General features: G+C 34.8%; 1 protein-coding gene across 5 annotated transcripts in view; it reads left to right on the top strand.

Moving 5' to 3' along the window:
- The window catches only part of TTC21B (tetratricopeptide repeat domain 21B), a 73,467-nt gene that overhangs the window by 16,019 nt on the left and 44,239 nt on the right, over nt 1-13,209 (top strand). For all 5 annotated transcript variants that reach the window (XR_015553213.1, XM_087435334.1, XM_087435333.1 and 2 more), the window contains 7 exons: nt 147-231; nt 1,317-1,415; nt 4,122-4,314; nt 4,744-4,841; nt 5,163-5,363; nt 8,524-8,653; nt 11,949-12,106. Coding sequence is in view for 4 of the 5 variants with exons in the window: in XM_087435334.1 (XP_087291460.1) it covers nt 147-231; nt 1,317-1,415; nt 4,122-4,314; nt 4,744-4,841; nt 5,163-5,363; nt 8,524-8,653; nt 11,949-12,106 (964 nt within the window). In the remaining variant the exon portion in view is untranslated. The remainder of the gene's footprint in view (nt 1-146; nt 232-1,316; nt 1,416-4,121; nt 4,315-4,743; nt 4,842-5,162; nt 5,364-8,523; nt 8,654-11,948; nt 12,107-13,209) is intronic.

Below are 13,209 nucleotides of genomic sequence, written 5' to 3'. Positions count from 1 at the left end.
TTTTCATAAAGGAGGTATCATTTTACTAATTAGAATTGCTTATTTTGACAGTGAACTAGTCAGATCAGCAAACCAACTTTTCAAGCCTTCAAATAAAAGAAAATACATAAGTTTATTTCAAAATTAAGTGAAATGTTTTTCTGCAGGTTATTGCTTCAAGATAATAAAAATGTGGAAGCACTAAGAATGCTGGCTCTTTACTATTTGTGTAGGGAGGGAGATATAGATAAGGTAAGTTGTACTGTACTATTTTAAGTTTCCTGTATTAAAAATATATGTAGTCACACATACATGTACATACTTTAGAGCCTTGAAGTGCTTTTTTAGAATGTTTGTCATGGTAGTTTTTAGTTGATTTCTAGAAATACATTTTAACAAAGAGGTAAACTTCTTAAATCAAGTAGTAAAGCAAAAACATTATATAGTTAAAATGACCCTTGAAAAATCCCTTAGATCATTATTACAGTTTATGTGGTTTTCTATATAAAATGTCTGTGTAATAATATGTATGATTAATGTAACCAGTGATACTGGGTATGGAAGAATACATATGCAAAATATAATTCATAGTATTTTTACAATTTAATTGAGTTTGCATAGGTTAAATGGGCTTGCGATGAAATCCCATTGGACATTATAATAAGGCACATGTTTCTCTAGTAGTGAGCACGTTGACTATGTACTGGATTATGGAATGCCAAAATGTATCTGAAGCAAATAGTATTATAGCAAGTAGTAGATTTGGATTGTCTTTAATCTAGTTAAATTGGTTAATGTGACGGTACCTAATAAGTACTTCAGTAAATACTAGAAGAATCTTAGTAGGGGCAACTCTTCAGTAAATTTTCCAGGCATTGAAATTACTTATATTAAGTATCTTAATGATTTTTCTATTGTAGAAAATATTTTAAATATAAACCAGGCTATATGGGTAATCCAAAGTTTTATCTCATAATATTAAATGTTTATAAATGTATTATTACTCATATCTCATGTGTGTCATGAATTAATTGTTGGAGAGGGAGCTTGGTATGTATAGTTAATTGAATATTGTGGGTATCTTTACCTACCCAAAGGTTCCATTCAGTAATGAAAATTAAAGAAACACATTCTGGAGCTCAATTCTTTCTTGATAATTATTGAGATTTTTAAAAGAACTTTTAATACATCTGGCAACATATAAGATTTCATTAGAAGAGAGAGAATTTATAAAAGCAAAGACTTTTTAAAATGTTAATAATATTTATTAGTCTAAATGTCATGTATTATGTTCTTTTTTTCTTAGTTTTTTTAAAAAATGGATACTTTTGTTGTAGGCTGCCACCAAGCTGGAAAACTTAGGAAATGCACTGGATGCCATGGAACCACAGAATGCTCAACTTTTTTATAATATCACAGTAGCCTTCAGCAGAACTGTAAGAGTGCCTACCATGTACCAGAGCTTTGTTATCAGTAGCTGGGAATGTAAAATAAGTCACAAAGATTGAGGCACCCAAGAGCATATGGCCTAGAGTGAAAATACAATATGTATCTAAACATGTGATACATTCCTAAGAAAGGCAGTTCGGAGGAGATAATTTCCAACTATAAGAAGCCATTACGGAGGCTTCATGGAGGAAGTGGCACTTGTTGAGCCTTTAAGGATGAGGAAGTGCCTTCTAGGCAAAGGAAAGAGAAAGTGGTTTATTTTCATCAGAGCATGGGATTTATGACAAGAGTTGTTCTTTGTTTTGTTTTATTTTTAAAAACTATTTGAAAAAAGTTTTAAAGTGTATAATAGACTGTTTTGGTGGGGGAAATGGTTGGTATCTTATTTTTTTCATAATAAAGAAATGTTTTTATTAGAAGCACCTAGTAAAGAGAAGGTAATCAGGAATGGAATAGAAAAGTACAGCAGAATCTTTTTTTTTTTCCAATTTTTTTACTTTATCATATTTCAATTTCTTGTAATGAACTATTGCAAAGTAATAAAAATAAAAACAATAAAAAATTGCAATACCTCTTGTCCAGTATTAACAGGGTGCTGGATTACATAGTACAGGTTCTTTTGAGTTTAGCTTGCTATTACCTTCATATATCACGTGAAGACTCAGTTCTTCCACCATTGTTTACCACTTGAACTAGAAAACCATCATCTTACTTAAATTAGACTTGGCTTTATGCTGATCCAAAACAAATGTAAAGACAGATATAGACATGTGTGCTGATATTTTGTGGCAATATGAGTTGTAATTTTATAAAATTATTTTTTTAAATCATGTAGCAAAAACAACGCCCAGGAGAGCTTGAATACCCAAGAGAATAATCTCAGTTTAAGAAACTCTAGAGTAACCTAAAGAGGGTCTGATGCAGCCCCAACCTGATGCTCATCCTAAGTATGGTCTCACAATTTACTGGGACAAAAGTACCAGGAATTAAATGCAATTCAGAGACCCAGAATTGCTTACATTACCAACATTTTAGATTAAATCAGGTTTAGAGGAACATAGATTAGTATAATTCAACCAGTGACATTAAATTACTTACACTAAAAGCAATGACGAACGTGTAGTCAGGATGATGGCCTGGTGGCAGAAGAGATCCAGTGACGGTGGACCACCTGAACATATGACTCATATAATGATCCTAATATCTGCCATATGGACAGTCAGGAATGGAATAGAAAAAGGCAGCAGAATCTTGAAATCAATACCTGGAATGAGAGGATTGAAAAGTTACTTAATTAAACTAGAAAAAAAAATAAGGAAAAAAGTAGACATGAAGTAAAATATTTAGTAAATACAAAGTTGAAAGAAAAAATCAAGGATATTGTGAAATGACATGAGTAAACTGAATTCTCTTATTTAAAACCAATGATTGTCAGATTGTGTAAAATTTAGAGGAAAACAATCCCTGCAATTAGAAAAGTTTGGGGCCGGCCCCATGGCTTAGCGGTTAAGTGCGCGTGCTGCACTACTGGCGGCCCAGGTTGGGATCCCAGGCGCACACCGACGCACCGCTTCTCCGGCCATGCTGAGGCCGCGTCCCACATACAGCAACTAGAAGGATGTGCAACTATGACATACAACTATCTACTGGGGCTTTGGGGCGGGGGCGGGAAATGAGGAGGATTGGCAATAGATGTTAGCTCAGAGCCTGTCTTCCTCAGCAAAAAGAGGAGGGTTAGCGTGGATGTTAGCTCAGGGCTGATCTTCCTCACAAAAATAAAAAATAAATAAGAGCATGGGATTTATGACAAGAGTTGTCATAAATAAAACTGTTAAAAAAAAAAGTTTGAGTTAGAGAGGGTATTTACCCTTTTTTATACCTATTTCCAGACATATTATTTTGATCAGTTTACAAAAATTCAGACAGTTTAGTAAGTATTTTCCTCTTAAAAGTTGTTGTCTTCAAAAGTTATATATTTATTGTTACAGCACTGCCGTTTCTTGAAATATTTTTGAAGCTTTTTTCAAGAAGATTCTAAGGCATGATCTTTTGAAATATTCTCACTGGTGGCACATTTGTCTTGAGGGAGAAAGCACATCCTTGTCCTTGTATTTGATTCAATAAAAAATATATATATAACCTTTAAGTAATGATTTTCCTGTCTAATTTGCAAAACAATCATGAGACAGCTTGAGAAAAGTGTTCTAAAAAATGTACTTGTTCTGCAACCTCATTAGAAATATGTTGCAAGATAGCTTTTTTTTTTTTTTTGGTGAGGAAGATTAGCCCTGAGCTAACATCTGTGCCCATCTTCCTATGTTTTATGTGGGACGCCTGCCACAGCGTGGCCTGATAAGCTGTGCGTAGGTCTGCACCCAGGATCCAAACCTGCAAACCGAATTGGAGTATGTGAACTTAACCACAGCACCACAGGGCCAGCCCCAAGATAGCTATTTTTTAAAAGCACTACTCATTAGGATATTTAAGTTCTGATAGGATATAAACTCCTGCTGCACTGTCTCTAGATAGTATATAGAGAAGTTTTATTTTTCTTTGGTGATTAAATAATTTTATTTTTTTCCTTCATTCTGTTTCTGTGAAGTACAAATAATACATAGATATTTAGAAAAAAATAATCCTTCCGCCTGAATAGAAGTGTTCTAGTCAAACTTAAATTTTTTTTTTCTTTTTAGTGTGGACGTAGTCTACTCATTCTTCAAAAAATTCAGACATTACTAGAAAGAGCTTTTAGTTTAACCCCTCAGCAATCAGAATTTGCTACAGAACTTGGATACCAAATGATTTTACAAGGAAAAGTTAAAGAGGCATTGAAGTGGTACAAGACTGCCATGACGCTTAATGAAACCAGTGTCCCGGCACTGATTGGTATTATAACTATTTCTATAAATATTCCTCATATAGGTGCGAGTAATAATTGCTTTTAATCCTTGCTGTTGAAGAAAAAATGTATTTTGTGGTTTTCTAAAATTAAACTATTCTCCACTATCCACAACAGAAAAAATAATATATTTTTAAAAATAAAATTTTTACTTCTTAAATGATACCTTGAAAAAATAGATTTTATGAGATAGTTCCTTTAAATTATGAAGTTTTTAGTAACTGATTTTATGTGGGTACAAAGTAATTCATTTTATTTTGTTTCACCCTTTTCTTTTTCATTCTTTTTTTTTTAATCTAAAACTTTAATGTATTAAGGGGGGAAAACCTGTTTTATTAATACTGTGTGTGTTGGTTTGAAGTGTGGATGCCTGAAATGATGTGGACTTTGACTGTTTTTGTCCTGTTTGGTTTTAGGATTTATCCGATGTCAATTAATAGAAGGGCAATTACAAGATGCAGATCAGCAGCTAGAATTCCTTAGTGAAATTCAGCAGTCTATTGGAAAATCTGCGGTATAGTATTTTATTTTATCAGATGGTAGATCCTAGCTACTGTTTATAAAATATGAAATTTTAAATGTCTTATTATTTAGTAATGGCTTTAAAGGAGTAATGTACACTGATTTTAATATGTAATCACATTTATTAATTTACCTCCATGCAAAATCAGACTTGAAATATTCTTCCACCAGATTCTAAAAATCCATCCAAGCTAATACTTAAATTTGAACAAATACTGCACATAAATAGCACTTCATATACATTTGAATCTAAGTAGAAATAAATGGCTTTATAACTGAATGGAATAATTTATGAAAACTACTTATTTTCCAGGAATTAACCTATTTACATGCAGTTCTCGCTATGAAGAAAAATAAACAACAAGAAGAAGTTATTAATTTGTTAAATGATGTCCTGGACACTCATTTTTCACACTTAGAAGATTTACCTCTTGGCATACAGTATTTTGAGAAGTTAAATCCTGATTTCTTGCTAGAAATTATTACAGAATACCTGAATTTCTGTCCAATGCAGGTAAGTAATTCTGGGACTTATTTTCAAGGATGCATTTACATGATGTTTTATAAAAAGGTGCGAATAAATTATCTTACACATGTTAGACTATGTCGGCATCTTAAAATTTGTATTTGTATCTGTTAGTTGGACTAGTTTTTAATCAGAATATTTATAGTAATGACTGCTCTCAACTAATAAATATATTGATTTACAAATATTTGTAATTCATAAAATCTTAAAATCTTGAGTTTAGAAGAACTGTTAGAAGTCATCTGGGCCGGCCCTGTGGCTTAGCGGTTAAGTGTGCACGCTCTGCTACTGGCGGCTGGGGTTCGGATCCGACGTACCGCTTCTCTGGCCATGCTGAGGCCGCATCCCACATACAGCAACTAGAAGGATGTGCAACTATGACATGCAACTATCTACTGGGGCTTTGGGGGAAAAAAAAAAAAAGAAGTCATCTAATTCAGACACCCACCTTATATTTGAATGTAGTTATTATATCTTCATTAAGGGCCCATCCCACCTCTGGATGCACTCAAAAATGCAGTTCTTATTGTACAACTATGATTATTAAGCTGTATTTCCTGTGTTAAGTCAGACTTTGCTTTGTGTTAAAAAGTTCACCTGTTTACTGGTCATCCTTCTGCCCCCTGGAGTGACGTGGAGCAAGTCCAGTTACTTAGTCTGAGCAAGGATCATTCCTCTTTCTTTTTATGAAACAGACTTTCAGATTTTGGAAATTAGTTTTCATGTTCCCCTAAACAATTCCAAATTTTCAACCATTTCTTTTTTATATGACAAGTTTGAGAACCCTGGTTGTGAGCCTGAGGATATCCTGAATTTGTCTGTGCCTCTCATTAAGCTCTCTATTCCAAATATAGATTTGACCTCTCTATTGCAAATATGGATTCAACCTAGATTAGATCCTTCTCCTCCCTAATTCTCGATGTCCATCCAGCTTTCTTTTTGTGAATCATGTTACATTATTGACCCCTATTGAATTAACAGTTAACTAAAGTCCTTAGATCTGTTATTCACTGTACCTTTGGACTCTGCATTTATCCCTATGAAATTTTGTTTGCTCAGATTCATCCCATAATTCCAGATTACTATATCCTTTTGGATCCTGATTGTCATCTATTTTATGTGGATCTTTATTGTCATAGATCATCTGCCTTATCTAGTTCTGAGTAGAACTGAGGATCTAACCCTCTGTAGTATTACCAGAGAGTTCATTCCAGATTTATATGGATCCATTAGTCAACACTCTTTTTTTATAGACAGTAAGCAGATGACTTAAAGTGGTCTGGATAGGCCTTCTTAAGGTGGTAACATTTGAAGAAAAACTTGAAAGAGTCATGTAGAAATATGGTATGGAGTGTTTCAGGCAAAGGAGGAGTTGTGCAGTGGCTGGAAGGGACAAGGAGATGAGTATGGCTGGGACAGAGTGAAGAGGAGGGGGTAGGGGGTAGTCAGAGAGAGGTCATCACACAGGAGACCAGTTGTAACTTCTCTGGCTTCAATTCTGAGTACAATGGGGAGCCACATCAGAGGGTTTCCAGCATGATTCGATTCAACATTTTAAAAGGATTTTTCTGGCAGCTGTGCTGAGAATAAATAGTTGGAGCAAGAAATAATGTAGTCAGTGGTAGTTGAGTCCCTAGGCCAGGGTCGTCCTATTTTTTCATGATATAACCTTTATCAGCATGATAGAACCTAATTAGCATTTATAATGCTGTTTCCATGGGAAATATCAGAAAGGCGTACTTGTCTCTACAGTCTGTTCCTGCTTCTTTGGCCCTTTTGTATATATATAGTTGTTTTTTTTACTCCAACAGATGTTATCTTAGAGATTGTTCACGTAAGTCCTGTTTTTTTCCTATGATTCACTCTGAAACTACGGTAAAAATGATGGTTGTTTTCAATAACTAATTCTTAGCAAGTGGCAAAGAACTTTATCAGAACCTCAGCATATCACCCATGCTTTCATTATTTTCAGTTGTGCTGAAAAAATAAATATGTTTTAAGAATTTATACTGTATCCATTACTATGTGAGGAAGTGTAAAATTCTAATCCTCCCTTAGTCCTATAAAGGGGCAAAACTAAATATGAAACTATTACAGAACTGTGTAAGATATAGAATGCTAAATTTTATTGCAGTAATAACTTACAGTATGTAATAAGTGCTGTAGAAATTTTAAGAAGTTGAAGTATTCTAGGCACCAGTGGTTATATTCTGAAAATCCTTTTGAGCACACATGTTTTTATGCCTCAACATTGTGAGAAGATGCGACTTTCTTGTCAGTAACAACAGCTCATTGTAGGGGTGATTGTCAGTAAGAGACTGCACTCCAGTGAAGAATGTGTGTGTGGTGGGGAATGAGGAGGATCAAACTTCAGATAAAGGAAACAGCATTAGTAGGGCAAAGTAGGGAGAATGAACGTTTGACATTTAAATTCTAATATCACATTTCTAAGTTGTGAGTGGATAACCGTTGGATAAAGCTTGATTGAGTAGACAGCCATTAAAAGAATAAACAAATGGTCTAGTACTGCTTTAGTTATCATATTCACTATTGATAAAAGGAAAAAAAAAAAAATTGAGGATCTACAACATGCCATGCAGAAACATGGGGAATGTGAAGGTGTGAGACATTTAGTGTCATATACATGAGTGTGTTCTACCCTCCGGTTTCTACTAGGAAATCAAAATCTGAATACTCTAAGAACTGACATTACAATATTCTAGGGGTAGTGAAAATTATTGAACTGAGTAAATCATAAGGCAGGTTTAGAATTAAAACTTATATTGCCCTGACTCTCAATTCCAGCAAGAAACTTTACCTCTTAGTTATGTTTCTTTTGAACAGATATGTTTCCTTGATAAAGTTTTTGAACAGATATACTCCTTTCATATGTTATCAAATTAGTAATTGTATAATAATTTCGTAATTATTTTGCTGAACAAAAGTCATTATTTACATAGCCTGTTCATAGATCCCAGGGAGATAAATTAGTATTAGTCCAATCATAGTAAAGATATTGAGCAATAAATGGAATGAGAAAATTTTAGAAAAATATATGGTTTTACTATTCACATTACAATTAATGTGGATTTGTTTTTAGCTAAATGCTATTATAAACTTAAAATGTTTTTCTAATTTGTTTGTTTAGCCTGCAAGTCCTGGGCAACCTCTTTCTCCACTGCTCCGACGTTGTACCTCAATCCTGGAGACTATAGTAAGAAGTGTACCAGGTCTTCTGCAAGCTGTCTTCCTAATAGCAAAAGTGAAATATTTGTCAGGTAAGCGTGACACTTAAAATAACCTTTGTATCCTGATGTTGATAAAACACAAGTATAAACTAAGCACTCCACATGTATGGAGAATAGTCACATAAAATGCACATTTTACGTGTGTACAGATCAGTAATTTTTATCCAAAATAAAATTGCATAACTTTCTTTACTATTTAATTCTTTAAAAATTACTATAAACTTTTGTGGTTCTGGTGAATTGCTGGGAAAATACAGTTCTACCACTTAAAAAAAAGTTCATCTGATGGTCCTAGGATCTGGCAATAATAATTTAGTCTTTAATTCACAGTTGTTGACTCAATGGCATAACCAAATGTGATATGTACCAGGTTTCAGGCGCTTATGAAATCTGTTGATTAATTTACATTTAGTTTCTGTGATTGGTTATGTATAACTAAAAAAAATAGCCTCAATTATAACCTTAGCTTTTTAGGATACAAACACATGTATGACTAGATACATAAGAATAGATAATCATATGGTGCTTATATATCTACCTTTGCTGGCTGAATGCTAGACAAAGTAAATTAAGTTTATAAAGTCCTAAAGGGCAGAAACCAACTTAAAGGTATTCTCATAAAAAGTTATTTCGTATACATAATGGAAAGAGTTAAGAGATTGACTTTACCATTTTTTTGGATCTCAGTTTTAATTGTTTAAAAAAAAGAACTAGATCATCTCAAAAGCTTGTTTCACCTCTCAAATACTCTAGTTGTGAGAAGTGACTGTATAATACCTTCTTCTGATTGAGTTCCATGATTGAGCCACATGACATTTCTACTTTCTTCCCAACTGGAGTGGGTATCACCTACTTGGTGATGATCAAACTGAAACTTTGGGTTATGTGATTAATTTATTAACATACATTATTTATTTTGAAATTTGATATAAATCAGTCTCAATATAGTAATACTTAATTGCCTAAGTCTCTAGGAATGAAAATCTCGTGTATTAACTCCATTTAAAAAAAAAAAGCAGCCTGAAATAATTTGAAATAATGCTGGCACATGTCTAAATAGCAGTATTCTTGCTAAATTGCCAACTGCCATGACTTCCAGCAGCAACTACTTGGAGTCGGCCCAAACCTCACAGGTTAAGGGCACAATCCTCCATCAGACTGCCCTCACTTTAGACACCAGCCACAAGTTTGGAGGTTCCCAGGGCCACCTGCACTTCTGATTAGCTGGTTACAACTTTGAGGGTTCCTATGACCTCCCCTCAGTTTCAATAATTCAGTAGAATGACTCACAGAACTCAGGAAAGCACTATGCTTACGATTAGAGTTTTATTATACAAAGAATATTAACCTGAACCAGCACAGTGAGGTCTGGGAGGGTCCCAGATGTGAAGCGTCCATGTCTGTGGAGTTATGACACATCAATTTTCCGACACATCGATATATGACAATACCTGTAGAACATTAGCAACCAGGAAGCTCACTCAGGGTTCCATGCCCAGAGTTTTTATTAGGGTTTCATTGCGTAGGCATGGGTTGAATCATTGGCCACGTGATTGAACTCAATCTCCAGCTCCCCTACCCTGCAGGTCAGGCTGATGTCACATGGCTCAAAGTCCCAACCCTCCTACTGTGTGGTTGGTCTTTCTGGCATGGCTAGCCCCCATCCTGAGTCATATCTTTAGCATAAACTGTCAGGGCCCACCACGAATAACAAAGACACTCCTATCACTTGGGACATTCCAAGATTTATAGACTCCTTCCCTGGAACCTGGGACAAGGCCAGCCAAATTCTTTATTATACAGATCTGCAGGACAGAAATGTCTTTCGTTTTTCCCTCAAGAGAAATTGGGCTGCTCTTTAATAAGAATGTGATGTTGATGTGATCTTTATTGATATGGTATGTTTTTATCAAAAATGATGACTCATTTCTCCATTTCTAAATACGTAGTGGCCGTCTGAAGCTAACTCACTCCGTACATCTTTCCCCCTTACCTTTAAAAGAAACAAAAAAGATTCTCATCACAATTACTTATTCACATAGTCCTCCTTTTCTTCAGTCTCTTGTTTGCAAACCCTGATTCTTTTCTATGTGCTTTCTCTCCTTAGTAATAACCTCTTTTCTCAAGTTATCTCCTTAGTCCTCCTCCTTTCTAAAACAACATGCGAGTGGTAATTTGCATGCACATTTATTATGCTTAACCTTCCCATTTCCCTTTTTGTCTGCACATTTCTAAGTGTTGGATTGCATCACAATGAAAAAGAATCCAATATTTACAGTATTATGCTTGATGGTTAGTTGACAAATTTTAACACTGTATTTAGTAAGTTTTTGTGCTACCTCAGCCAGATTTTTGTCCATTAATCCTCTGTCTCTAAGAAGAATGTTTTATGTTTAAATGGATTTCTGTTATAAGTTGGTTGAGCCTTCGGAAACTGGAAGCCCTGACTGTAAGCCTTATTTTATCTGTTGAAGGGTCAGGTAAGGTTAAGGAGAATAATTGAACAAAAACTAATTTAGGATCTTCTTCCCTCATTCTCCTAGCAAAGTTGCATGGGGAGTTGGCCTAGCTATACCTACTTAAGGCCAATTTATGAGATGGCTAAATGCAGATCAGTGTGAGTTACATCACAAGAAACTTCTAGCACCTAGTCTATGCTGTTGTTTCTCTGAAGAGCCTTTTCCTACCCCATCTACCAGCCCAAGGTAGATTCGACTATTCCACTCACTTTAATCTTGATCATTTCCTTCTACTCCCAGATGTATAGTACATGTGTTTCCAAAACATTTCATATTTTAGTTGTTATTTAAAGGTATTTTAAACCTATAACTCATATTTCTAAATCTCTGGAATATATCCAAATGCCTTCCTTGTTATTTTATGTACTGTAATAAAATTTCTGGCCAAGAATGATTACTAAACTAAATCCTCCTTGTTCATGTGACACTGTCACATTATGGCTATTTAAATTTCTATGTTTTACATAACTTATTTTAATGAAATTATAAATAAACAAATTTTTTTTGACAAGGAAAATAAATAAATATTTATATGCCTCTCAGTAACAGTGGTTCTGATCAGTTCTGGTCTTTTCATACACTTTCCCTGATTTGCTCCTTATGACCAAGGGGTGGCTGAGTTACAAGTATATTCTTGCATGTGGACTAAAAGGAAGCTAACCATTGAAGATAGAGATTAAACCATGGCCTTGGGAACAGAGGACTTTAAGTTCAAACACTAGAACTATCCATAGACTAAATACTTCTCTCTCAGATCTCTGTCTCTTAATCATTTGAATTATAGTGGTGTTTGTTTCCCTCGTTAGGTGATATTGAAGCAGCTTATAATAACCTGCAGCATTGCCTAGAACGCAGTCCTTCTTATGCAGATGCTCATCTCCTGATGGCTCAGGTTTATTTGTCTCAAGAAAAATTCAAATTGTGTTCTCAGTCTCTTGAACTTTGTCTGAGCTATAATTTTAAGGTAAGTATTCCAGACTCAAGGGGATAAAGACACATCACCCTCCTTGAACCTTTAGCAAATGTTTACATATTCAACGATTTTGTATTTTACCCTGTAACATTTTGCAAATAAACACTTTCTTTAATGGAAAAGATTTTGGACTCTCAAGCAGTGAGTCCAAACTATATGAACTTGGGGACAAAAGACTGAGGGTCAGTGTCTGGTCTTCCCACTTACCTCTCTCTGAACCTTAGTTTTCTTTTCTATGAAACTCATATAATAATACCCTGTGGTTATAGTGAGCATCAAATGCAAAAATGAATGTATGTAAAAATAATTGTAAACTATAGAACATTATGCTGAATATTTTTATGTATAAGGATTTTATTTTATTACCCGTTTCTTTCTTGGACCTTGGTTTTTAGTAACTTCTTTTTAAACTGATCATCAAAGAGTGCCTAGTCATGTGGTTTGAGGATATAAACACACTAGATTTCTATCTAAGATATTTCCATGTTACATCTCATATCCCTCAGCTTTAGGGAAAATCCTAGGTCAGGTGCTCCCTGAGCTACCCGGAGTCGTGGAGGCGCTCCTCAGACTTTCACTTTGGTTTGTAGGGTCTTGAGCCCTATTATGTGAGAACCCTTCAGTGGACCAGATAATTGAAGTTTCAGGCAAGATTTGTATAAGGTAACGCCTGCTTCTTAGGACAGTGGTTCTCAGGACTGGTGGTGCATCATACCCCCTGTGCTGGTGCCCCACCTCAATGAATCAAAATCCCAGAGAGAAAAGCATAAGAAAGTATTTACACAAAGCCCACAGGTAACTAAGGCTTGGAACCACAGCTTTAAGGAGGACTGTAGCCATCCTAGATGCTAGATGATTGCCATGTCACCTCATTCTGAATTGTCTCCTTCTCTCTGACTCCTCCTTCCTCATTCAGTTTGCCATTCTCTTATTTTTTGTATACACTGTTGATAGCCAGAATAAAGACAGAAGCTTCATTCCTACATGTTTCACAGTAGTATAAAAGGGTAAAACTAATGTTTAATTAAAGTGTCCTGAAATTTTTAATCTTAAAAAAAAAAAGAAAGGAAAAAACTGTTTCTAGAAATCTAATA

This window comes from Ceratotherium simum, chromosome 9 (assembly GCF_057802395.1).
Source record: "Ceratotherium simum simum isolate JZ-2026a chromosome 9, ASM5780239v1, whole genome shotgun sequence".
Classification (NCBI taxonomy): domain Eukaryota; kingdom Metazoa; phylum Chordata; class Mammalia; order Perissodactyla; family Rhinocerotidae; genus Ceratotherium; species Ceratotherium simum.
The sequence above is the reverse complement of the archived record's forward strand: the minus strand, read 5'-3'. Positions and strand labels throughout refer to the sequence as shown.